At 44.1% G+C, this 26,311-nt stretch overlaps 3 protein-coding genes across 7 annotated transcripts; 1 reads left to right on the top strand and 2 right to left on the bottom strand.

Moving 5' to 3' along the window:
- Positions 1-1,801: 1,801 nt before the first annotated feature.
- On the bottom strand, positions 1,802-7,876 carry plk2b (polo-like kinase 2b (Drosophila)). The gene is made up of 14 exons (XM_035640235.2): positions 7,212-7,876; positions 6,984-7,091; positions 6,747-6,863; positions 6,350-6,479; positions 5,938-6,121; positions 5,510-5,708; positions 5,222-5,369; positions 4,987-5,081; positions 4,583-4,715; positions 4,311-4,391; positions 3,753-3,912; positions 3,340-3,469; positions 3,068-3,178; positions 1,802-2,862 (listed from the first exon to the last, which is right to left on the bottom strand). Exons 1-14 carry the CDS (start codon positions 7,410-7,412, stop codon positions 2,671-2,673), a joined length of 1,989 nt encoding a protein of 662 aa, XP_035496128.1. The 5' UTR covers positions 7,413-7,876; the 3' UTR covers positions 1,802-2,670.
- Positions 7,877-8,384: 508 nt separating this feature from the next.
- Positions 8,385-26,188, bottom strand: si:dkey-190g11.3 (uncharacterized protein LOC567059 homolog). 4 transcript variants are annotated; one of them, XM_035640239.2, is made up of 6 exons: positions 26,017-26,188; positions 10,749-10,922; positions 9,646-9,750; positions 9,333-9,473; positions 9,201-9,251; positions 8,385-9,076 (listed from the first exon to the last, which is right to left on the bottom strand). In XM_035640239.2, the coding sequence occupies exons 2-6, from the start codon at positions 10,914-10,916 to the stop codon at positions 8,903-8,905; spliced, it is 639 nt and encodes a 212-aa protein (XP_035496132.2). In that variant the 5' UTR covers positions 10,917-10,922; positions 26,017-26,188; the 3' UTR covers positions 8,385-8,902. The 4 variants fall into 4 exon arrangements, 3 of the variants coding, with proteins under 3 accessions (XP_035496132.2, XP_035496131.2, XP_047185157.1); XM_035640238.2 differs by lacking the exon at positions 26,017-26,188 and adding an exon at positions 12,102-12,223; XM_047329201.1 differs by lacking the exon at positions 26,017-26,188 and adding an exon at positions 12,102-12,224 and having other exon boundaries at positions 9,060-9,251.
- On the top strand, positions 12,684-25,230 carry rab3c (RAB3C, member RAS oncogene family). Of its 2 annotated transcripts, none has more exons than XM_035640236.2 (5): positions 12,684-12,838; positions 14,880-15,104; positions 19,517-19,635; positions 22,330-22,454; positions 22,774-25,230. In XM_035640236.2, exons 1-5 carry the CDS (start codon positions 12,821-12,823, stop codon positions 22,962-22,964), a joined length of 678 nt encoding a protein of 225 aa, XP_035496129.2. In that variant the 5' UTR covers positions 12,684-12,820; the 3' UTR covers positions 22,965-25,230. The 2 variants fall into 2 exon arrangements, with proteins under 2 accessions (XP_035496129.2, XP_035496130.1); XM_035640237.2 differs by lacking the exon at positions 12,684-12,838 and adding an exon at positions 13,287-13,539.
- Positions 26,189-26,311: the final 123 nt, after the last annotated feature.

Below are 26,311 nucleotides of genomic sequence, written 5' to 3'. Positions count from 1 at the left end.
TTGATGAAGTTTATGCTGGCAAGTGTGACTACTGTGCGTTGGTCATCTCTAACATTATTGACACCGTAGGCTACAGCAGAGAATTGGCACAGCTACACTCATCCCATCTCCGTCTACAGTACATCTGTTTTCGTCCGCATAGTAGGAGGAGGCGCGCTGACATTTTATATGCAAAGGCCTTTTAACCCCCTAAGTGCACTCACCAGTGAGTCTACATATCAGAGCATGTTTTGTCTTTTTTGGTCTGGAAGAGTGTGCCTACAATCACTTTTAATGCCAAACCGGCTCACTCTGCTGCCTGCAGAGAACATGATGAAAGAACCTGAGGTATTAAGATCCACTGTGTCACTCCAGGTTAGACTCACTCCAGCGCTTGCATGCACAAGACTACTCCCACTGTCAACGTGACACAGCAGAGGAGCAGCTTTCTTTGGGCGGTGCTGAAAACTAGCAGCATTTTTTTTTTAACGGCAACTTCCCCCTCCCACATGACAGTGACACTAAGAAGCTCAAGAGAACTTGCACTCTTAGGTTTTTGAACTCCACAGGGTTTTTATAATGAGCTCATCTTGCCGTCATGCTGAAGTTCCCATGAGGCCCATAAAGCTGATCAGCTAACATTTGCCGACTCACAGAAGAGATCCTGAATTTCCAATTACGCTCATCATCATAGGAGCTGGATCTACTTTGGACTAGGAAATGTTTTCACTCGTATAACCTCAGAGAAACTGTCACTTTCCCTCTCCTTTGCTTGGAGAGAACCAGCCGTTTATTATTAATTTGAGTTCAACCTGTCCAATGGAGCTGCTGCACTCCTGTTATGATGTCAGGAACAGGGTTAAAAATGTCCTTGAAGGCCAGAAAACTTCATCACATCAACAACGGGATCTATTTCTGTCTCGCTGAAGCATTTACATTTCAGGGCCCATTACTGTCAAAACCCGTGCACTCAGACCTGGAGGTGTTGTCATGAATAATTCCTGCTCCTTCCTCTTGTAGGCTACTTCCTGTTCGGCTTCTGTCTGTGTGTGGGTATGTTTATGCATGAGACATTCAATTATTGAACTCAAAAGAGCACAGATATTACGAACGAGCATTTAAGGGACGACTCAAACATCTCTGTTCAACTTCCATCATTACATAAGTTTGGGAGGTGAAGAGGTGTTCTAACAGAGAGTGGGATCGAATACTCATGTGGAGAAAAAGTGAAAATGCAGCAAAAAAAAAAGAGAAGCCAATCAGTGGAAAAAGATACAAGTTATAATTTTAGCACAAAGGTTCTGACTTTCAGCAAAGAGAAGCCACGTCAGATGTATTTTTACGCAGCCTCCATTGATTTCCGACTCACCAAATTGGGCAGTGGTCGCTTGTTTCCATGGTTACAGTCAGCGAATGTGAAAATATGTCCAAGAATGACTGTAGTCCCTCCGCCTCCGAAGCTCTGACGCAATCACTGACATAGTATGACCAAGTTTGTCTCGTTTTCCGTCTACCTGCATGTTACCGTTTGGCCGTCTTTCCTTCCATATTTATGAATCCCCAGCCTGGCTTTTCTGTTGATCAGTGCCCTGGCTTTCATGTGAAGTAATGTAGTGTGTGTGTGTGTGTTTGTGTGTGTGTGTGTGTGTGAGTGTGTTTGCGTGTGTGCATGAGTGTGTGCATGCGTGTTAACCAAGGAGCTACTGTGACACAAGAAATAGGGAGAAAGCTCTTTTTCAGATTTGTTTGAGTGCATTAAAAAATTCATATCTTGATACTTTACATCTATTATGTGGACACAATCAGAAAATTTACTCAGGAGTAGATGTTTTAGAAAAGGCTCTTTATTATAATTAAATAAATAAATACTGCACCTTTTAAACACAATAATTTAGGACATTTTTCTACCAAGGTGATAATGGCTCTTGACAGGATCCTCTGAGGATCTCTGATACAGGTTTTTAATGTCATTCTCTCCTCCAGCCCTCCCCCCTCTCTCCTCCCCTCTGGTACCCAGCTCAATGTGCTGAGTCCATCTGTCAGTACGGAGAACAAATCACAGTTTTTAAAAGTTAGTGTGATATTACACCCCTCCCACTCGCACACTCACACTCAAACAGCTGAACTCTGGACCGTCCACACACATTGTCAAATCATTTCTTTGCGCTGCTGAGTTGGCTGTGACATACACTGTACATCATTTACAATATTCCACAGGTGTGCTCTGGTTACATGCAGAGCATCAGTTTAATTGGATTTCCTCTACAAACAGCTTCAACTATACTATACACAATTAAGCTGGAACCAGCCCAGCACTTGTCTTTACTTTCCAAATATCCCTCCTTTTACCCCCACAAACACCTGGGGTTCACAATCGTACCAACATACTCGTCCATTCCTCTTCTACAACTATTGACATACAAATCAGCCCTTTTCCTTCCACAGTCATTGTGCTACATTTCATTGTCTCAATCTCTTTCAGCCGCTCCGTATTATTGGGTTTTTTTCCGCCACCACCTCTGCTGAGTCACGAAGGTGCAGTGGTGTAGGAATGTTGATTTACTTCGCACAAGTCCATCTTTGGTCCACCAGTCTTGGAACACAGATCCTGATCTGATCCATCATTTCGGAGTGGCACTGCAGTAGCACAGTGCACTGGATCCACTGTCCAAAATCATGTCATTGTGGGTTTTAGCTGCATCTCTGCAGGAGCATGTTGAGGGAGTACACCATGCGTTCGCGCAGATCCGTGGGGCAGCCGGATGTGAGCAGGGAGCTGAGTTTGAAGGTTTTTGAGACGCGGTCCTCATTAATGTACGTGAGCATGTACTCATCTCTCTGGCAGCACAGGATGATCTTGGTGTGGTCGTGGTAAAAGTTGACCTTTGGAGATAGAAAAGTCCTTTTTTAATTAGTTTGCTCTGTACAATTTTTAAAAATGTAATTGCAAGTTGTCCCTTTATTGTTCATTTTGTGGTCTAACGTTCTTCTTTTGTTGATCTGCAAACATATGCAAAGCACCATTGCAATGCTCCTTTTAAGCATGCCCAGCAACGGCTGTGTTTCTTGTGGTTGTAAGTGTGTTTACCTGGAAAGTGCCGTCATTAAAGAGCATCATGAGGGCGCGGTCGGACTTGAGCCACTGCAGCAGGTAGAGTCTGGGCATGTGTGCGTCTGTCATACCACCTAGGTCCCCGCCCTGAGAAAGCAAAATCAGAATTAGACAGGCTGCAACTTGAAAGGTGCCACCCCTAATGCTCCAGGGGGGTGGAAAGACAAGAGAAACATAATAACAAGCAAGGGAGATACATAGATGACAGGAATGAAAAGAGGAGTGGGGGAACAGAGATATGTACTTACATCCATGAGGTTCTCCTCCATGTAGTGAGAAAAGTACTTGAGCACAGTCACTTGGCCCACAAAGTGTTCAGGAACCTCGCAGGTGGGGAACACAGAGCACTGGCCCAACTCTGCGTAGTAATGGATGGTCCTAAAGACATGGAGAGGAGGAGAATAGGAGTTATGCAATTGCAAACACAAACAAAAATGTCTTCACATTTCAGTGTCATTATGGCCCAAATTTCAAACAGGTTTCAGGCGCAACAGAAAATAACTAATTTGACACTCAAGTCATTGATTCATTTCAAAAACACTAACAGGTTCCAAAGAGAAGCTGAATGTACCAAGACAAGTTTAAACAAGCATCTCCATTATGTGTGGTGACTAATAACTTTCGATGTGAAGGTGGAGTTTTCTGAAAGCGCAGTGCATACTTTCTGTCGGGCAGGAGGCTCATGTGAGTGCCGTTGTTGAAGAGAACTCCCACGGTGTGATCAGACAGCTGGTATCCAAAGCCATACTTGTTGGAGTAGTCCACCCATTTAGTCACCCATTGAAGGCTGCAGCTTGTTGAGCCTTGAGGAACATCCTCTGCTGCAGGGTGGGAACACAAAGGAGGATTAGAATACAAACTGCAGAACAGATTTAAGAGAATACAACCTTAACTGTGCAACCTGTTCACTACAGACTTTCTTAAGAGCTAAACTGAATTCAAAATTTCCTCCCAGTTTACTGAACTGGAACTATGAACAGCACCGAGGTTTTAGGCATCAGTCATGAGCTGGGAGGAAAAGTGGGTGTGTTGGCAAAAACAAGGGGTGTATCTTTGAAAACTGAAACATGGAACATTAATCTTTCCGAATCCTTCTATCCTCACTTCTCTCAGTTTTCAAGGTTAATTTACAGATAAAGAGCTGGAGTTTTGCAATGAAATGTGGAATTATCTATCCATTAACACGCACAGGTCGTGACTTTTCAACAGGTCGACTCACCTTTGGGCATGTTCTCCAGACAACCCCTCAACACACTTGCGACAGTCTCGGCCACACTACCCGTTGTGTTATCTTCGAGACCTTAAGGAAGAACAGACAGTCATTTAACTTGGCGTCGCATTGAGGCAGCACATCCAATCTTTTTATTATTCATGTACTTATTCGATTTTTCCTGTGTAATTTACAGTTCCGTTAGTTTTACATGAGATCAATTCGCGCCTTGCTGGAATCGCTGGGGCCACGTGTGTGTGACACAAGGCTGGAAGACTTACATTCACTGCTGCTGCTGCAGCTCCCCAGACTCCCCCTGACGATCAGCCGGATGGTATCTCGCGTCGCTGGTGACTGGCTCTCTGTTGCCAAGGCAATGGGGCTCTCTGCAGATGGCGGAAGTAGACTTCCATTCTGAGGTGAGAATCAGTGATGACGGTATTTAGAATCGGTAAGTTTAGATCATCTCCCCCTGCTGTGACTCAGCAGTTACCCACTGATGCAGAATTGTTGGCTTTAAGGTTAAAAATAAGCGTTTGCCTGTTATTAAGTTTAGCACAGCATCAGAGTGACTCATTCGATTCTGAATATCTCAAATCTACTCATGTAATTGCTGTTTAAAAACGGCAACATCCCCTTCACTCCTGTAAATATCATGGCTGGTGTTGGATAAATGATCCCTTACCTCTGAAACCTTTTTGCTGTGTTGTTGGCTGATGACAGTTCTCTCCAGGTCGTGCTGCAGTTTGTAGATCTCCTCTTCCTCTTTGGTGAGCTTATCTATCAAAGACAGTTACAGCACAGAAAAATCAGACGTGGCCCTTTTCAGGTTTTTAAATGTCTCATGTAGTGAAATCTAACTGGCCGGTTTGACTAGTGGCGTTTTAAGAGGAATTGGCATCGGTTGATCAAATACTCACTCAGAGTCTCGTAGTATTTGACCTTGTCTCTCTTCCCACCAAACAGAGCAGCAGCAGCTTTCTTGAAGAAGCTCTTGGCAGGACTAGAGACGTGGAAATCTGGTGCCGAGTGGCAACAGCTAGCCGGCAGGCGCTCTGGACTGAAGCCCTGCAGAGAATGAAAAGTGGGTCAGTGAGTGGCTGGTGGGAAGGGGGTCACACGTTACACTCCTACACAGTGACATTTACAGACAGAGAGTGACAGGGAGCGGAACAGACAGACGAAAAGACATGACTGTGGCATCTCACCTGTGTAAAGAAGTCATGCCTCAGAATGTGGTACAGGTTGGGTCGGTCCTCCGGGATCTTGGCTAACAGACTGGCGATTAACTGCTTAGCCTGTGGTGACAGGGACGAGGGCAGGGAGTACCTCGCCTCTCGAATGCACCTGTATGTCTCCTTCAGGTTGGTGGTTTCAAACGGGGGTCTGCCCAACAACATGGTGTACCTGGAACAGGATAGAGGTCAAAGGTGAGCGGATTTCCAAACACTAAAAATGACTGACAAAGATTCAGAGTGACTGGAAACAAGTCCAAAATGAGATGCCAGTGTACATTTTAAAATGCATCTCTGTGACATAAGATATTGCACTGTTATTTGTTAACTATCAATAATAATCACTCATCATTAAACCTTTCAAAATTCCCTAATGATTAATTTAAAGTTATCCTACTCACATTACACAGCCCAGGGCCCAGATGTCTGATTCACAGCCGTGGCCCTGCTTGTTGAGCACCTCAGGGGACAAGTAGTTGGGAGTCCCACATATCGTCTTCCTCCTGTTTCCCGCCGGCTCCAACTTGGCAGCCAGACCAAAGTCCCCGACCTTCAGCTCCATCGCCTCGCTCACAAAGAAGTTACCTGCGGGGAAGAGAGCGAATGAGCTGATGAGCACCTGATATTCAACCCAGGATCAAAGGCTAAATGGAGCGGGGATCCTCTTGATGAATTGATTAAAAGAAAAAACTAGAGGACAAAGTAGGCAGGTATCAAACGATGATATCCTCCTTGCATAGAATGCATCTTTACAACTGTGCACAAAGCGTCTCAGCACTGCAATGTGCCGCTGCTGCGAAAAAGGTTTCTTACCCAGTTTCAGGTCTCTGTGAAGGATTTCTTGTTCGTGCAGGTACTTCAGTCCCGAGACAATCTGCCTTAGATAATACCGCACCTCTGGCTCGGTAAGCACCTTGCGAGCCTTTAGGATATGTGCTAACGACTGCAAAAACACAAAACATAGGAAGAAAACGATTATAAGAGATGCTTCCTGCCCATCATGTGTGATAAGTATGAGTTTTTGTATCATAAAACTGTGACGATAATACATATATGCAGTGTCACTAAATGAATTACACATCAAGAGTTCTTTTATAGTGGGGGCAGACTCTGAGTATGCTGCCTCATTGGCTTTGGGTGCAATGCAGTTGTTACCCAAATTTGAAACAGGCACTGTCGAGGATAAAGTACTGTGGTTAAAGACACTTACTTTTCTACTGCAGTATTCCAACAGGATGTAGATGTTCTCCTTGTCCTCGAAATGGTGATAGAAGTGCACTATGTGTTTGTGGTGCAGTGCTCTGTGCAGCTCAATTTCTCTGTCGATCTAAGCGAGGGGAGACAACAGAAAGGTCAGTGAGTGTAACCGAGGACAGTTTGGTCATACATCTGCTCCTAATAGGAATACCAGTGCGCACCGGCACCGGCACCGGAGCTGCGCGCTTACCTTCTCCCGCTGGTGCGGTTTGGAGACGCGCGCGTGTGGGATGATTTTGGCTGCGTAAACTTTGCTGGTGGAGAGGTCGGTCATCTCGTAGCATTTGGCGAAGCCTCCCTGGAAAAGAACACACCGTTAACATGCGTTGTCTTCGGGTTACCAGGGCAAATCCGGGGGGGGGGGGGGGGGTAAAAAAAAAAGAAAAGAAGTCGACAACACATTACATGCAGGCGCTACCTTTCCCAAAACTTTTCCACGGCAGTAACACTTCCCCGTGGCAGGGTCGGTGATGATCCTGGCCATCTCCGAGGGCGCACTGCGCTCCTCCGTTCTCTTTCGGCGCGGCTCGCCGGACCTCTGCGTCGACTCACACATGCTGCTGCCGCCGCCGCCGCCGCTGTTCGTCTGCTGGGGCCCGGTGTTTCTCTGTACTTCCATGTGCAGGGGCTTCTCTCGTCTCGCACTCAGAATGCAGCCCGCAGAGCCGGTCTGCGAGCCTTTATACTCTGGCAGCCGACCCACCGCCGCTGTCTGACGCCCTCTCTCTCTGACGTCACGGCGGCCACCGGAGAGCAGGAGGATCTGCCTGACATCGGTGAACCTCGCATGTACATAGGTGATGATGGTGATGATGATGATGGCCACGACATGAAATACAATTAAGGGAATGAAGCATCTTCGAAGAAATAAGGATTATTTGCATCACCAGCCACATTACAGACAGACAGAAATGTTCTGTCTACCTTTTTTACTAGTGAAACACAGGCAGCTGATTTGACCCTTTTTAAAAAAAAATATTTTGGTGCAAAAACCACCTTATAATTCAAGGTGTGTTATCCGTCTGCTGCATTGTGGATATATACAATATATCCACAATGCAGAGGATACATGTTCTCTGTATTCTACTCAGGTCCGTCTCATCCGGGGATATTGCACCAAACTCAGTTTGGAGCACTAGCACCCTCAGGTGGAGGTTTTGGATATCATTTAGAAAAGCAGTCATGGTTGCAAGCCTGTCCTGCCTTTGAAAGTATAACTCATCAAAGCATGAGCATACTGCCTATCGTATTGCAATTGGACGATGACGCGCAGGGCTGTTTAGTTCGAGCAGCAGTATGAGTAGAAAGGCAGTTTGCTGACACGGGTGATAGCCTTTGAAATATTAGAACGATAAGTGTCTCCCCTACTGAAGCAAAATCCTGTCAAATGATCCCAACACGAATCCAGAACGCAACACAAAAGCATCTATGTGTCAAAAGCTCAGTGGCTGGCACTGAAAACCCATAGAATGATTTTTGAAAGGGGGTTGAGCTGGATACATAGGCAGTCATTTTCGTTCCAAGTATAACAGCAGGGAATCTTAGGAAAGTATAGGACAAAACTATTAAACAACAAGCACAAAACATTTCATTCTCAATTGTCCCCGTAGCAAACTACTACAGATGTTTATTAGCGTTACTGTTAATGTTTAGTGGAAGGGTTCTTACAAAGCCATGTAGACATCAGCGGATGATGGCACTACAACAAAACTGTCAGAAATACGGCAAATACTTTTTCAGTCAAGACCAAGCAAGTACTGTACCGTGGGGCTAAGTGCTGTAGAAATCATCCCTGCACTTTGTTTAATCAGAGTCACATTCATCCCAGCAACGTCTTTCAACAGCATCACTCTTGATCAGTGCTTCTAAATGACTGAGCAATTTTTGTGTCTGGAGGGTTTAGTGCTTTCGAAAACGTCACATCAGGATAACAAAGTAACCCAGAGACTGCCACTTGTCACACCTGTGTGTATGTATGTAGTATTTATACATATTTTTATATTTTATATATTTATATATTTTGTACATAGCTATTGCTTTTTTCAAATTTCTTTCTATATTCTTCTGTCCACTTGCTGCTGTAATGCTGTAATATATCTTATCTTAATCTTATGATACGTTTCTCAGGTGTGAGCGCACCGTGCCGATGTCATAGGAAAAAGTCTGGTCGAGACCGGAGCCGACAGACGACCGGTGAGGCCAGTCGGGGAAAGGAAAACGACAGGCGATGACACGCGCGTCATCCGGAAGCTCTTTCAACAGCTTCTCACCCAGAACCTCCATCTGTACACAAGTCAGAAAAAAGGCTGAATCTGTCACTTGGCAATAACATGCTATCTATGTATGCTATGACTTCAACGGTAAGGGCAAATAATGAATTCTCCGCGAACATAAATTTCAAGCTCACCACTCCTGGTGCAAGGAAAGCCGTCACGTTGTCGTACGAAGACAAATCAGTCTACGAAAGAAGAGAGATGCAAACAGAGTCAATTCTGAGTCTGATCATTACTGACAGCAGTACTTTCACTTGATGTCTTACCTTCCAGAAGTCCTTTTTGACAAAGGTTGCTCGGCCGGAGGGCACGCCTGTCCAGAGGGCCTTGCCCCTGGTGTAGGCCACTAATATGGAGTTAATCTCAAACCCCGTGCACTGGAAACCGGCGGAAGAGGCCGCAAACACCTGGGAATCAAACAGGGTTGTGAGTAAAATACGAAACTATATTTTGCCTGAAGAAAAGCACACAAGCAATTGCGTCCCACTCACATTTAAACCTCCAGCATTGATTCAAATCACAGCACAGCCACTCTGGCAGTCAGACTTGCACTCTTGTTTACGGGTGCAGCCCACTAACCAGTCTTCCGTCTCCCGATCCCAGATCTGCCAGGCGACCTGTTCGTCCCTCAAGCAGCTTCATAGTGTTCAGTGTCTGCTGTTTACTGGAGGGCAAATAGGGGACCTGGGCCACAATGCAAACATATGAGTCATTTTCACGTGGCAGGTGCGAACAGTGTTTATTATCATTACAAAACATTCTAGCTCTCATGTGGGTAACGTGAGAGAGTGAGGCCTCTAATTTCGCCTTTTCACAGTCCGGCTATGATTAATAACTCCATTAACGTCTACCGAAAGGGAGAAAGCAGCTTAAAACACTGTGGCAAAAATCAATTTTGTCTTCTTCAACTGAAAAAACATCTCTGTATATGCTTCATATTAAATTCCCCTCTGCTCATATCGATCCATTCTCCTGAGTCTGTTTCCATAACCTTGAATCTGATCTCCCACTCACTCTCGGGGAACAACAAGTCTGACAGACAAATACAGAACGGTCTTGTGTTTCTAGCTAAAGTAAACTGGAGTTAATCTGTGATAATGAATTAGTCCACATTTCTCCCATCATAAAAATATAACTGACTGGATAAAGAAAGCATCAGATTATTGTTTTGTTTTTCTTAAACCAAACAGGTCAGAGATGTGTTAATCGCAACTGCAAGGCAGTACATCTTGATAAATCTAAGATATTGTATCAGCTTCGAACAACATGTTTTTCCTTTAAGATTTCCAGTACAACAAATGTCTTCACCCTTAAATTTACTTCAGATAATCTGCTCCTGATCATCATGTTTTCTTGTTCATCTTGAACTCTGACCGTGAAATAAAATAGTGCATGAGCAATTATTTCAAAAGAAAAGGATCTCCTGTAGTTAAATTGCAGTATTAACTAAGAGAACTACTTAATCCTTGTTATAGACTTACTGTTTTCTTCTTTGCCCAAATTTGTTGTTAGCACCGAGCACAACACTTCAAAATAAGCAATTATCGTTAATGTGCAGGTTAGGTTCCGTCTCGGCTTCTTTTTTTTGATTTCATACAAACATGTAGCATCTGATATTTGAATGAGAAAAGAAGGCAAAGCAGGCAGGTAAAAAAAAGAAACAGAAAGGAATTCTTAAGCACCTTGAGGCTCCGTGGGATTTTACGAAAGCCAGGCATTGTAAAGAGACGCCAGACTCCATAAAGGCCTGCGAGCAGAGCGCCTGTGCAGGCCGACAGTACAGGATTGGTTCTGTTGGTGTGAAGGTCGCCGCCATAGTCCTGCAGAATCACCTCAATGGAGTCTTCCATTGTAGACTGTCACCAATATAGTACAAAAAACAGCAAATGAGGTGTTACAGCAGCCTCTAATACGTTTTTGCAATGCCATAATGCTATAACGCAACAGATAACGTGGCCAACAGCTAATCTGATATTTGACTGCTGAATCATTATTACTGTTTGATGAGGGCTATTTATATTTGTTGTACTTTTTGGATAATGGATGTGTGCTCACTGACGGATGTGTCTGCAGGTTGGAATCGATCCAATCAGAGATGAGTAGGCGGCATTCAGAATGAGGACGTCAACAAGTGACACACAATAGAAATTCAGACAAGACACTTACCAGTTGATAACTAAGCGTGTCAGTGCTCTCTGGTGGACAAATTGCGTTATAAAGAAACAGTTCATAAATTACTTCAAACATCTGGCTTTACCGATATTGAACAATATATGGGCCCAGTGGAGTTATTGGTTGAGTCCTTAAATGTCCGGCAAATACAAAAGTTGGACTGTAGTGTATTTGGTCAGAAGAAACCTTCTAACAGTTAAGAATATATGTCCTAATGTCTATGCTTTTGGAGAGGATAAATTATTGGATCACTGTGGTTTAAAAAAATCCCGTCAATAAAAGTAATTAACTAAAAGCTTAAAAGACTATTATTTAAAATGCCATAAACTGCTGAAATTCATTTGGAAAATAGTGGCATTTGAATAGGGTAAGGTTGGTCAGGACAAAAATAACGTTGACCTTTCGATAGTGAAGTGGAGCTGTATCTGGTTACAGTCAGTAGGGTGATAAAGCAAACGTTGTATTCGATTTCTGCCAATATTGCCTTGTTAACCATTTATACAAAGGCTATCAAGAACAGAATTATCACATTTTTGTTCAACAGCAGGTGGTAATACGGTGGCTTTCTCATGGCAGAAACCTTGTAGAAGAGTTTTGTTTACCATGCTATATATTCTGACCCAATCTGAAATCAACAGCTCTGTCAACATGAACCAGACCAGAAAGACTTTCTCCAACAGAGCAGGGCAAGTGATTTCGACCGGAACAGATGAAATCGGTGAGAAATGTGCAAACGTAAAAGACCCAATGACTAAACCACATTCTTATCGGCACCGAGCGTATATATAAATCTGCATATCGAACGACATTTGGTGCGTTTGTGAAGTTGCAACACAAAAGCACACAGGTCTGTGCAGCCCTACCTGACCCGCCCCCTCGCCTGCGCCGCTGCGCACGCGGCAGCCGCTGCGCACGCAGTCAGTCCGCAAAAACCCCGCCTCGCAACTTCACACAGGCCCAATCACATGTCCGCTGACTGCCTTTACAACCAGAGGGACGCTTTTATAGCTATGGTTGGGATTTCACGGTTATGTAACAGCCTCGACATGTTCTGTGTGGAGCTGCGGCTGTTTTATTACAAGCCCGTGTTGGATTCAAGTGCAAGACGAGTGATCAGAGTTTTTTTTTTGTTATTTGAAGACTACACACGCTCACAGTGACAACTCCCGATGAGAGCCTCATGATCCTCCTCTCCCCTATTGCAGGGTTTTTTTTTTCTTCTTCCTTCATTTAAATAAAAGCGAGGCTGATGAGATTACAGATGCAAAAATATGTATTTCTTCCCCCTCGGCCTCATCCTGCACTGGCTCCCAATTGAAAAGGCACATAGTAATAGTAATAATATTCATCACCACTCAGGCCTCTTGTTAACTCAGCCGCCTGTTCTGCCTGGGCGGAGGGGAGGAGAGGGGGGGGGCGACAGAGAGAGGACCGACGGAGAGTGACGCAAAAGGAGAGGGTATTATATTTGCTTCCTGAAAAAAAAAAAGAACAAATAATTGATGCTGCACAGCTTGGGTTTTTTTTGTTAGTCACTGGAGTGGATTTTCTAAAACGAGCGGGCGTAAAACTATTGCACGGAATGGATTTGTATGGGAAGGTAAGATGCGTGATTTCACTACGAGGACTGTATAGAAAGAGGTGAGAAGCGTCAACAACAAAAAAACACAACAAAAAAAACCCCGTCACAGCCCATTGGTACGGAAGTAACGCTGTGCGCACAGATCGAGGCTGGACGACGGGTCTCTGCCATCAGGTTTCATCCTCTGCGCGACGTTTGTCTCGTTAAAAAATACAATTTAATAAAAAAAAAAAAGGACCAGTCCCCAGCTGTTAACAGCTGCATGCTGAGTGATGCATGGTGACGCGTCTCCACCTCTGACGTCGCCCTTTCTGCCTCTGCGCCGCTGCCGTGAAAAAGAACTACAACCCCCATACTCTTGACCCCATCCCCCATCCCCCCATCCCACGACAACGTCAGAGACGCGGATCGGCTCTCTCCGCTGCTCGTGCTCGTGCTCGTGCTCGTGCTCATTCTCACGCGAGCCAGCTTCGTCAGCTCAGGCGCGCGTGCCCGATCCGAGCGGAGGGGACAGCTCCCAGGTGCTGAAACCGGTCGGGCGCTCCACAGACAGACGGAAGAGGGGGAAGAGCGACGCCTGCAATTTAGACCCAAATATAAATATATATATATATATATATATATATATATATATATATATATTGTATATATAATACAACACCGCGTTTCTGCAAAACCCGGGCAGGTGCAGATAAGAGCCGAGGCCTTCGAAAAGACAGGTTTGTTAACGCGATGTCCTCGACGCGGTTTTTTTTTTTTTTTTTTGGGGGGGGGGGGGGGTAGTTTGCATGGAAGAATTTCATCAGTAGAAATAAAGCGACCTCCTGCCCAGATTCCCTTGTCTCCCATTATCCAGCATGCAGCTCAGCTACATCGTGTCATTCCTTTTTATAACATCAGATCGACTGTTTTTATTTTTACCGTGGTTTTTTATTGATGCCAGCGTTTGCACTGACGTTTGTGGCAGTGTCCCTGCAAATGCTGCTTCAATGGAGTTTTTTTTTTTTTTTTTTTTTTTTCTCATACGCGGAAGCAGAAGGAAATCCAGCGCAGGGTGTGCAGGATGGAGGTCCGGCATCTTTTTATGACTGCATAGGCTACAGGGAGTGAGGGAGAGAGGGAGAGAGACAGAGATAGAGAGAGAGAGAGAGAGACAGAAAGAGAGAGAGATAAGGAGAGAGACAGAGAGAGACAGAGAGAGAGAGAGAAGGAGAGAGAGCTCTGCTGCACATGTTTGGCATATAAGCGCAGTGGCTTTGTCAAAACAAATCACCTTGGAGCAAAGATGACTGTGCTCTTGTCATCCTGTGCTCTTGTCATCCTGTGCTCTTGTCATCCTGTGCTCCTCTTGGGGGGTTGACTGCCGAAAGCTTGCACCGAAATGCTCCTATTTGTGTGTGTGTGTGTGTGTGTGTGTGTGTGTGTGTGTGTGTGTGTGTGTGTGTGGCGCGTAGCGTGGACAGCGATTCAATGTCTGGTGAAATTTGATTTCAAATGTTAAATCTCAGAACTGCTTTTTGAATGTTAAAATGTTGCACTTCAATTGGCAAATGCAATTTTTGCCCTCTCCCAGCACTTGAAAGGTTTTGGATCTGAATTGTATTCATGACCCTAAATATTGCTCTATGAGAAATAATAACATCAGTCATTTTCATGATTGGATTCCTTCCCCACACAACACAATAGCATTTGAGAAGACTCAGCTTTAAAAAAAAAAAATCCTGGTTATCTCGTACTCATCAATACAACAGCTTGCTGTGTTGGTCATGCTGGGTTGCCTGACACAACCTTCTGTCACCTCTGATCTGTGGCCTGCACAACATTCTCCGACTGCACTCACTGTAACACATCCAGCTCTTTCTATGCACTTTTGCTTCCCGGAGCGTATTCATAAACTAGAAGGTTTTGTTTTCCTTTCAACTGAAAAACAAATAAAGTGTCTCACGTATGAATTCATATTTTTCCGTGTGCGTCACAGCTCTGAAAAGCTTCTCATTATCTCAAGGTGAAGCCTTTAATGTATTTTTTTCAGCATCTCCTTTTTTGTGTGTTTTTGCAGATGGCTGCCACTCAGGATGTGAAAGGGAAGGGAGAGGGAGGGGACCAAAACTTTGACTATATGTTCAAGCTGCTGATCATCGGCAACAGCAGCGTGGGCAAAACGTCTTTCCTGTTCCGCTATGCAGATGACGCCTTCACTTCGGCTTTCGTCAGCACGGTGGGCATCGACTTCAAAGTGAAGACGGTGTACAAGAACGACAAGCGGATCAAACTGCAGATCTGGGTGAGAAATATTAGCATCCAAGCATTGAACATTCAGACGCAAGCAGCAAAAACAAACTGCGATATTGCAAGTGGAGTATAGCATTCAAAGTTTGTGTCAATTCTGCTCATCATGCACTCCTCAGCCGGCCAACACAAGATAATAGCATACTTCCTTGCCGTTAACTCTTGAAAAGCTCGCTTTCCCACTATAAAGAAGCAAGCTGAACTCTACGTAGGATTTGCATATAACCAAATGAAGGTAATTATTAGAAGAAAGAAATTGCATTTCTAGACAAAGCAGCGATGTAAAGCAAGCCAGAGTTATGCTTTCCTTTCATGTCAGTTTCTTTGTCGTGCCATTCATGCACACATTTCCATCTAATTCAGCTACATCCACAACATTTGCATGTTGAAACGCGGTGTTAATGTGCGGGAGAAATCTGTTTTCTGTTGTCCTCCAAGGTCTCCTGGAGGACTACCTAAGCTCTAAGGGGGAAGGGGCTCTTCAGAGATGCCCTGCCCCCCTTTTTACTCCCCCGTGCTCTCCATCTGTGTGCTCCTGCAGAGTGACTCCTGACTATAAAGGACTGTCAATCTTTGCCCAAAGCCCACTTTCTCCTGACCTCTGCCCATGTCTTTCTCTGCTGATCAATGCAATTCGAGGACTGTGACAGGTTGGGGGTTTGAGGGCTGTGCGCTTGGTCCTGCATAAAAAAGTCCTGCACACATGAGATCACCCATGTACAGTATTAATTCAATTTTTAGTCAGTGTTTTGGCGTGCTTAGTATGCTTGGACACACTTCACCCTTTCATCTCCCATTACAGGAAGGATTTGCACTATGTCAAATACACTCGGGTCAAAGTAGTGAATGTATCTTTGAAGCCAATCCTACGTTGTTCACCATTTCAGCTCTGCAGGTAGAGACATTTAATGGCATCCCCCAAAAAGCAACATTTTACCCTCACAAGTTCGAGTTTGAATCTCAATTAGCGAGAAAAATATGTTCAGTGATTTGATCCTTTGTCTTAAAAACATGCGGCTCTTCGGCTGCAATGCGTAATTAATTGGGGAAAGTTTCGGGAAAGGCTCTTTTGTGTTTTGTCTAGGTTTAACACTGTGCGATGTAAGGATGGAGACAGATGGAAGTCTCAACATTACTGACAGGAGACTAGTAAGTGTTAGTGTGGCACGCGTTGGGGAAGAACACAGAAGCAACACCTTCCTCCAAAGTGTGGGGAAGCGAAGAATGTCTGAGGCTGTTTAATTAGGAGTTCATCTGAGCTCTTGAGGCAGATCATCTCGCAATACAAATATTATCTCCCCCCCGTCAGTCTCTTGTACTACCACGAATGCCAACTCTACTTTACAGGTTTTGCTCTCTCTCGTCAAAGTCAAAGTACTTGTCCTTTGCAGCAATTGGCCGTCCCCAGACATTTGGCGTGTGCTCATCAAGCGAAAATACAAAGAAGCAGCACTCCAGCAGGATATGAAAACTGAGTTTGAACAGTCAAATGGCTGGCTAATCGAGATAATGTGTTTTCATCATTAGCAAAGACAAGCATATTCAGAGAGAGAAAAAGGGATTGCCCTCGCAGCCGGTTAATTGGCCTTTCTTTTTTTTTTTACTTGGGCTCAGGGAGAGCTGAGTCTACAGTAAGTGGCCATTAAAGGTGATGTCTATTGGTTTATGTCATTGTGACAGTCACACCATTCATCTCTTTAGAGATAAAAACATCCTAATCCATCATAGAGTTGTCCCTGTTGTCATATTAGGTAGTATGGGAAACTAAGTATCGGCGAGTTGCCAATATGGACCTTGTTAAAAAAAAAATCAAAAAAAAAAGGAAACTCATTACTGAATGAATAAGGGCATTGTCAAGTGTCAGCCATCATTCACCTCCTCTCCACTCGAGGACGTGAAGTCAGCTTCTGGGATTGATTTCTGGTCAGCTGTGGAAAAATCTAAGCTTTTTCAAAGAGCTCCACTTACTCAGTACTCAGCAGAATCTCCCCCGCCCCCCCCCCTGTCTTTTATAACTGAGAACAAGCAAGGAGACTAAAACTTAAATAGCTTGGAAATGTAGAGGTCATTGTCAAGCAGACATCCCAGGATCAATAGGCTACTATGATGTCCAAGACAAGAAAAACGGCTAAGATTAAAATCTATCAATCAGACGCCTGGAGCATACTACATCATGAATTGGTACATCCACAGTATGTTGTTGTGAATTCCTCAAACTACATGTTATGTTGTGTGCAGTTTCCGGCTACGCCAATGAGGCATGTCAGTTATATAAGTTACTTGTCAAAAAATCCCAGAGACATTCACAGAGCGTCTTGTGTTTCACGGCGGCTGCCTGAATGGAAGTCAGAGACGATGAAAGACTCTTCGTTCAGCTGTTCAGCTGAGTTTGTGATGAGCATTACTGACGGTTGAGTGTACTCACCCGTTACTTTGCTTTGGATGAAGCTGCAAATCCAACCCTAGCCAGCATCAATTGGAGGGAATCCTTGTTTTTCTAAGGTTTCATTTAGTGGTTAACGGTTATCCCCCGATAAGGGATAATAAATATTCCAGAGCTGTGATATAAAGGTACCATTACCTTGTTTATTTCAGAAAACTACTATCTTCACCACTTCAAACACAGTAGAGAGGTTTAACCAGTAAGTTTGGCTAAGAAGTTTAACTCTCCCTGTAGCGGCCAATACACACCATCCAGCTAGTTTAGGGTTAGATCCCAACACGCACAGATTTTTTTTTTTGTCTGATTGTAAACTGGCAAAAGGTCCTCGCTGTGGTGTGTTTGTGTGTGTGGAAGCCTGCCAGGCTATGAGCTCTGTGTGGAGTGAAGGTCAGAGCTGTCCTCCGGCTATAATGGGCACATGTGCAGACTGACAAAGCAAAACCACAGCGGCACATACGACCCAGTGCTGCCGGCCGGCCCTCTGTTTGACTAGAGCCGAGCGGGGACGTTGCACAAAATTCTGGGCCAAAGGACGAAGATAAAAAAATACCATCTTAGTTTTCTGACCCCCAGGTTTAGCGATCATATCGATCTTGACATGACGATGGAGCCGTTGATACAAAACATGTTATGTTAGTTTACTATCGCTCCAAAGTTGAGCCGTCTTCACTGTGAGGTCCTCGACACCTCAGTGTTATTTAGTCATAACTTCTTAAGCTCGCCTTGATACACGTCCCCGGCAGCAAATGGGGGGGGGGACCCAGCTGCTCAATTCTCACGGGCTGTTTCTTTGACTGATATCCATATGTTTCACGCTGTTGAGCTTCGCCAGCGAGTATTGATACTTAAACCCTCAGTTGTGCACCCCTCTCCTTTGATGGAAACTAGTCCAAAGCAGCTTGGTTTCTTACCCTTCCCCCTTCTTTTCTTTTTCATGTCTTTTCTTTTTGAAAGGGTCAGTCTCTCAACTAATTCATTCATTCAGTTATTTTAATTATGGCAGTAATTAGAAATGAAAAAAAATTAAGGAAATGCAGAAAATAAAGTTTTTTTTCATTGTAGGTTTGTTGAGGGCCCTCCATCGTTGGGGGCCCTGCGGTCAGAAGCCCCGCCCCCCTCCTTATGCCTGAAAACACCAGAGGGAGAAACACCAGCACAGTGAACATGCAGCTCAAACAGGGCGGACATCACTGGGTTTTATGTTTTACGTATCTTATCATAAAACCACAAATGTATTAATCTACGAAGAAAGTTTATAGATAACCGGGTCAAAGATCAAAAGAACTGAAAGCTGCCCAAATGCATCCCCCCCCCCCCCCCCCCCCAACATGAACACACTCACTATAGAAAAGCCTCCTCGTTCTGTGCGGCGACTCATTAGCGTGTTCATTGACATCCCGCAGCACGGCAGTGGGCACTCGTTTCCAGGGAGATCTGTGTACAATGCGCTACTCCTCGAATGCTGTGTAATCACGCGCCTGTTTTGCCTTTGAGCAATTTGCTCAGCCCTTATCGTTGAACGGCCGAGCAGATACTCCGAGTTTAAATCATTCCACTTCTATTTTTAGCCCTTCTCCTGAGAAACGCATGTCATAAACTGAGCTCTCAACGCTCGCAGCACTGAACTTAGGGGGGGGGGGGGGGGGGGGGGGTTTCGAAGGAGGGGAGATGATCCATCACATCGGCCCTAACTGAAGTCGCTGTTTTTGGCACCTTTTCAAGGCAAACGGCTAATGAGGCAATTAGCATAATTATTATTTTCACATCATGAACGTGATTAAATGAAGATATACAATCCAAAATGTTACCCTTATTTAAACCCAATGCGTCTGTACTAATAACTGCCTATCAATACCTGTAATCTCTGCTCATTGACCATTGCTGTTGCAGGGTCGCATCGATGTTGTTGAGGCTGACAGTGTGAATACAACATAATGCTAAATCATCATGTTGCCTGTGTGTAGGACACGGCGGGCCAGGAGCGCTACAGGACCATCACCACCGCCTACTACCGAGGGGCTATGGGCTTCATCCTCATGTACGACATCACCAATGAGGAGTCCTTCGGTGCCGTGCAGGACTGGTGAGTCGTATTGGTCCATTTCGGACTGGTGTGTATGAAGGTATCGTCTCTCAGGGCCTTTGTGTTCTGTGTATAGATCTATATTGTTCTGAGCATCAGATCGTGTTAAGCAAACTTCCTGTTTGTCTCCACTGCTGCAGTCAGTCGATGCCCTGCCCCCTTGATATGTGCACATCTAGACCGCTTGCCTTCCCTAACGCATTGTAATGTAGCGTCAGAGTACACTACATAACAAGTCTGTATTTGTTTGACAGGCTTGTTATGTAGTGTGTGTGTGTGTGTGTGTGTGTGTGTGTGTGTGTGTGTGTGTGTGTGTGTGTGTGTGTGTGTGTGTGTGTGTGTGAATCTTCGTCGTGACTTTGGGGGTCAAGGGGACACTTGTCAAGGTCGTGGCCGTGCTCCAGTCGTGAGTCACACGAGCGCCTGTGGGCTGAGCAGTGACCCTGAGCCGAGTCCAAAATGTTGCTGATTTTCTCCGAAGAAGCATTCTCGTCTAAACGGGGCTTAGTAGGCGGCCGCTAAACTAGGTTTCAGGGTTCGAATTCGTACTAAGTACCCTCTCGTCGGGACAACCAGTGCAGCTCAACGGCTTTGTTTGATACACCAACAAATTTCAGGTCTGTCGTAACCCCCACACCAGGAGAAACTGTCATTTCCCATTTTATTCCCTCCTTGCCATCCCTCAGTAATCTCCCCTCCGCCAGCCCGGAGAGATTATGGGAGCACAGAATGAGCATTTTTGAGAGGGAAAGATTTCTAAAATCACCGTGCTACTCTGCAAGCCTGATAGAGAAAGTGGCATTTCTGCAGTGTACTCTTCGCCAGCGTGTCACTTGGCTTGCACCGATTGTAGGACAATGACAGTCACGATTAAGGCCAGTGTCTGCTCAGCCCCTGTCACTTAGCTAGCGGGTCTTGGCGGCTGCTTAAGGAAACCCCCTCTGCGCTGCATCTAACCTAAATGAACACATATTTAAAGGCCTGGTGTTCATCCCGCATCTTCCGTCACCTTTGGTGAGAAAAACAAGGCTTTCTTGTAAAGGAAGGTCACTGCCATGCAGACGCCGCTAGTTTTCTGTTGAGACCTATTTGACACTTCGATGGATAGTGCCATCCGAGCACTGGTTGTGAGGAGCATGTTACCTGTGAGCGTATTAAGCAGACAGTGCACAAACCAATCAACTCGATGAACACGCTCTTCATTTTTTTTTTTTACCCGTCATATAACCAGAATCCTTCTTTCTCTCCCCCCCCCCCACCCTGTTTTCGCCACAGGCTTTAATTCCACTTTCTCTTTCCCTTGTTCCTTGTGACAAGGTTGGAGGGGAAAAAAAGAGGTTTCCATGGCAACGGCTCCTTCCCTGACTGTGGCTGAATTAAGCTTGTGACGTGCTCATTTCCTGCCTGTGACAGAGACAAAACAGGGAAATATGATAATGCTGACATAAAAAAAAATATATGAAATGATTTGTGTCTTTCAAAAACGATTAATTTCATTACAGCAACAGTATCAAAGCATCTGCTTCTTTTTAAATTTATTTATTTATTGACCATTTGTCCTCCTTACCACTGGTGAATACAGACCCTTAACGTCCTGCATGTGAAGCCTTTGTAAGATGTTACACAAGTGGTCGTCTGTCAGGGAATATTATCTGCGCTTGGATTCAAATTGATCCTCATCTGACCCGCTGTAACAAGCCAGAACTGGACAGAGAGAGGAGAGCCCGCATCATGCTGCTCTCTCTATCTCTCCATCTCAGTCATTTTCTCTTCCTCTCTTTCTTTCTGGCTATTTTCCTCCTGTTTTCAGTCTGTTCACTGCCCTACTTTCAAACTGCAACACCACAGGACGAAGTGGTGTGTTCCTTAAATTCCTTCCCATATTGTGTGTGCGCGTGCAGACTGCAAAGGTTAGAACACGGAGTCACAGCCCGTCAACATAAATGTTAGTATTGTCCTGTTATCATGCAGAAAAAATGAGACTTCTTTGAAGCATGCACCGTATGTGAGACAGGCAATAACTGATTTTACAGATAGTATCTAGTAGTTTCATCTGGGAGGTCAAATAGACCCATTTGAAATCATTGCACTCACATTTAAAGCACCAAATAAATGTAATTATGATAAATGTAATACTTTTCTAACACAGGAGGCTGCCAATTTAGTTAGGCAAAAGTTATTCATAAATATCGTCCTCTTACCTGCTGCTTGTGGTGTATGTGCATCTTCCGTATCATTAGCTATTACCATGTCTAACTGTGCTAATAACCCGAGAAGCGACAATATCTAACAGGCCGTTGGCATCTTGTTCAGCTCCGAAACAATCTAAAGCAAAGAATGAAACTAGAGCCTCGCATCTCGAGGACAGAGTCCTGGTATGTGTGACAAACATCAAATCGCTACAAAACAGAAATTACTAACCTACATAGAGTGATATAGGAACATTTTCAGTAGAGGCAGTTGACCCACTTTCCCGCTGCTGCCATCAGTGACTCAAATATTACGCAGTGATGTAATCACTGTTCATGGCCGGTCCGAACGGCGAAAAACAACTTTACATCATGTCCTTCCCTCTGCCATCTTCTAGGGACAGTTTCTAAAGGCTCCCGTCCAATAACAAAAAAGAGGAACAGACACAAATGTGGCACAGAAAGATTAATAGTTTTGTTTTTTTACGCTTCTGATTCCATGCAGGTCGACCCAGATAAAAACCTACTCGTGGGATAATGCACAGGTGGTGCTGGCTGGGAATAAATGTGATATGGAAGAGGAGAGAGTGGTCTCGGTGGATAGTGGCCGGCTGCTGGCAGAACAGCTGGGTAAGAGCAACTTTCACCCGTTTGCTTTTTCATATTTGGTGACACGGTTCGTATCTTCTCCAAGGAGGTGATGTGATTGGATTGTTTTGTCTTGTTCGTTTGTTTGCAAGATTACTCAAAAATGCATTTTTCAGACTTGCATGAAGTTTTTGTCAAAGATTGGTCTCGGGCATGTTAACAGGTGATTCCATTTTTGTAGAAAATTTTTTAAAGGTGAAACAGCACATAGGTGGGGGATAGCTCAGCCTCGGCGGAGGTCTACACTCTCCGAGTGATCTGTTGTTGTTGTTACATAAACAATGTGCTTTACCTCCTCAAGGTTTTGAGTTCTTTGAGACAAGTGCCAAGGACAACGTCAACGTGAAGCAGACCTTCGAACGTCTCGTCGACCTCATTTGTGACAAGATGTCCGAGAGCTTGGACGCTGACCCGGCCGTCACCACGGGGGCGCCCACCGCCAAACTCACAGACACTGCTCCGCCCCTGCAGCAGTCCGGATGCAACTGTTAGTAACTCTCCCCGGACTACAGTTCCAACCTGGTTCAGTAGTAGAATTACAAAATGCTGTTGTATTATCTCTCAACTTTATCACCTTATATCAAGAGCAAATAACCAGACAAACAGACGTGGCTAATGCAAAACGTGTAACATTACAGGATATCTAGAATATAGAGGCACTATTGTCCTTCTTTGGCTAGTTAGTACGGTCATAATAAGCCAAGTATGTTTGATAAGGCTGAATATAGTACGTAGTCATACTGTACAGTTAATCCCAAAACCTTTAAAATCTTTAAAATCTAAAACAACAATAAGATGAGGGATAGAATCAACGAGTGCTTTTTAATTATTATTTTATTTTTAAGTTTTTGTACAGTATGTTGTTTTTTTCTGCCTTTTATAGGTTTATTTTCTCCTAAAGCTGCCAAATCAGTGATTTAGTGCACTATAGGATGTAGCGGATTTGTTTTGTGTAACGCGTGTGCGTGGTCTTGTGAGTGAGTGTAGGTTGGCATGAGTGTGTGTATCGCGTCTGAGTCACAAATGAGTGAAACTTAGCCATCTTAAAAAAAAATCATCTACCTTGGAATTAAAAAGTGGCCTTTAAGCATCTCCAGCACGGCCTCTGTAAGTCCCCCATGTCAGTCCCTTACTTTTGGAATGAATCCAGTATGTATAACGTTGATGTAAGTACTACTCCATGTTTCGCTGTCCGTAGATGTGTGATTTCTCTGGTGAGTAAAGTGACTCTTTATACGTGCTTAGCCTCCAAGATGACCCTTTATAGTTTTATGCGATGAGCATGCTGCCAAAAAACAAAAGTCACTCATATTTGCTGTTTCATTGAACGATAAGCCTTACCCGAAACCCGAACCATCCTCCACCCCCATATGATCGCAGTGATCCAGCGCTCCATCAAATAAAGCTCCCAACATTAACGAGACACAGTGCAGTGCTAATCAACTCTGGCGTGGAATGAACAGCCATATATAAAAAGTTATATTTCATTTTTGCGTCGGCGTGCTAAAGTTTCCTGTTCGTGCTATGAGTTCAAGTCACTCCCGAAAAAAGAAAAATCCCTGGGGTACTTAGAAAAGATCATACTTGCGACATGCAGTAGTTTAAAATGGGAAGCTTCCCCTAGATGGCACATACAGTGAAGTAAATCCATAAAGTGAAAATGCACAAAGCCTTTTCAGTTCTGCAATTGATTAAAAAAAAAAGTGCCAAAAACATGAACATTTCTTTAGCATCATCAGTTGTTTGTTGCATAGTTGAATACAAGCCCCCCTACACCCCCGCCCCCCCCCAAAAAAATTGCATGAAGTCAGTCCAGACTTGTCTATGTAGATTTATATAATAAGATAGTGTATATATATCACTCTATGTTACAGATTTTAGGAGCATCTCCACGGCACTCGCTGTGTGATGCAATGGGCCAATAAGTGCAATATTTTATGAATTAAACCCTGTACATAGTTTCTCCTGTCCTCGAGTACGATGACTGTCTGCAAGTGTGTGAGTGACAGTTTGGTCAGAGTGGCTCTGGAACTGATGTACAATCTCTAAAACAAAAAGAGGGAGTGTGTGCTGCAGCCACTGAATGTGTGCGTGCGTGCATGTGTGTGTGTGTGTGTGTGTGTGTGAGCGTGCATGCGTGTGTGAGCGCGTGTGTGCGTGTGCGTGTGTGTGTGTCTGTAGGTGTGTGTGTACCTGCCATACTGAAGAGACAAATTACGTAATATATTGTATTGTTTGTGTATAACTTTTGTACAAATGTATTCACGTACTAAATGCTGTTCCTGCTAACTGTTGGGTGTTGATTGAACTTGTATTATCACGTCAAATTGCAGTGTTGTTGTGAAAGATAACTTAGTAAGGAAGATAACTTAAGTCCATGCCATAAGGCCACACTGATGTTACTCAAAATAATAATTTCAAAAAAGGGATACACATAAACTACTTCAGAGATCCTGCGCATATGTGTGTACACGTGCTTGGTGCGTGTGCATCTGTGTACCTGTGTGTGATATTATGATTTTGTGCTAATAGCCATGAAATAAATTATTGTAATGATCTAACATCACAACAAGATTGATTTCATGGAGGAATTGTTTCACGTAGCTGTTCTGAAGCTCAAACGGTCGCTCTGGTCAAATCCCATATTAGAAAAACTACGACTTCACATGTAACTGAATATATTTGTTTCTTGGAGTGCAAGCAAAGTAAGAGGTTTTGTTTTTTGAGATTATAGGAAATAAATCAGATTCTATCAGTGGGTCGCTGTGTTGTCTCTCGGGCTGATGAATGATATGATGCTGCCTGTAAGTGGGACCTGCTGCTGTCTCTGTGGCCTCGCCTCCTTCTGCAGATGCAGGCGTTGTGCACCACCTAGTGTTCCATTGACATGTCTGCACCAACACCGACGTGGTTACTGATGAATGAACTTTTTATTAAAGCATGTTTACTTCCTTTTTTTGGGGTGAGGCATAGTGTAATGTAACTAAGTTCTGTATTTACTGTGCAAAATGTTGGAGAGACAGAACTAACAATTACTTTTTTTTTTAAAATACAAGACTTTTGGATGAGTTCATAAACAATGTTGCTTTCTTTTCAAAATTAGTACTGACAATTAGCTCCACCTCAACAGCTCCAGTGCAATACTGCGCACATGCTCATCTATCAGAAATAGTAATCTCCTAATAAATGAGTATATATATATATATATATAATTTAAAGTATAAATGCAGCATTCATGTACAATTTTGAGGCATTTTGTGCTGCTTTATACTTCTACCACACCATTTCATTTTTCTGAACACGAAACACAAAAAACCACCAAGCAACTTAGTCAACATATCTACACTGTCCAGGACGTTCACGATGACAGACTTGATGGCTGCTGCTAACATCATGCTAACAACACAAGCTACATATCATTCGAAGGCAAAGCCTCCGCAGGTTCCAACGGTCTGCTTCCTCTTACTCTCACACCAGCATTCCTCGAAGCAGCAGCTGAACAAATGTTTGTATCAAACAGCGACGTACATAAAGTGTGTCTTACCGTCGAAGTTCTGTCACGAAAAAGTTTTGTTGTGATCCACAAATCCGCTTCCGTTAGCTAGCACAAAGACCACTCGTCATTTTGAGATATTCATCCACCTGTTCCGTCGTTCTTTGTCTCCAGCGGAAGGATTCCAATGTGAAATGGCCTTTAAAAAAAAAAAAGTTCGTCACAGTGTGGTCACTTCCTCGTAGTCAGCGAATGGTAGCGTAGTGACAACGGAAGTCGAAACTGCTTGCACGTCACGTGACTCATGTAGCCTTCAGATAGTTCCCGGAAGTTATTGGCGCGCATT

This window comes from Scophthalmus maximus, chromosome 19 (assembly GCF_022379125.1).
Source record: "Scophthalmus maximus strain ysfricsl-2021 chromosome 19, ASM2237912v1, whole genome shotgun sequence".
Classification (NCBI taxonomy): Eukaryota; Metazoa; Chordata; class Actinopteri; order Pleuronectiformes; family Scophthalmidae; genus Scophthalmus; species Scophthalmus maximus.
This window is presented reverse-complemented; position numbering and strand designations above follow the sequence as displayed.

Bases quoted from the DNA above. Each gene is read 5' to 3' on its own strand.
- plk2b (XM_035640235.2), bottom strand. From the start codon at position 7,412: ATGGAAGTACAGAGAAACACCGGGCCCCAGCAGACGAACAGCGGCGGC. The intron at 3,913-4,310 runs GTGAGTCGACCT...CCCACCCTGCAG, and splicing joins TCTGGAGAACATGCCCAAAG to CAGAGGATGTTCCTCAAGGC. The intron at 2,863-3,067 runs GTAAACACACTT...CTATCTCCAAAG, and splicing joins TTAATGACGGCACTTTCCAG to GTCAACTTTTACCACGACCA.
- si:dkey-190g11.3 (XM_035640239.2), bottom strand. From the start codon at position 10,916: ATGGAAGACTCCATTGAGGTGATTCTGCAGGACTATGGCGGCGACCTT. The intron at 9,252-9,332 runs GTAAGACATCAA...CTTCTTTCGTAG, and splicing joins TCAAAAAGGACTTCTGGAAG to ACTGATTTGTCTTCGTACGA. The intron at 9,077-9,200 runs GTGAGCTTGAAA...ACTTGTGTACAG, and splicing joins CTTTCCTTGCACCAGGAGTG to ATGGAGGTTCTGGGTGAGAA.
- rab3c (XM_035640236.2), top strand. The intron at 19,636-22,329 runs GTGAGTCGTATT...GATTCCATGCAG, and splicing joins TTCGGTGCCGTGCAGGACTG to GTCGACCCAGATAAAAACCT. The intron at 22,455-22,773 runs GTAAGAGCAACT...TACCTCCTCAAG, and splicing joins GCTGCTGGCAGAACAGCTGG to GTTTTGAGTTCTTTGAGACA.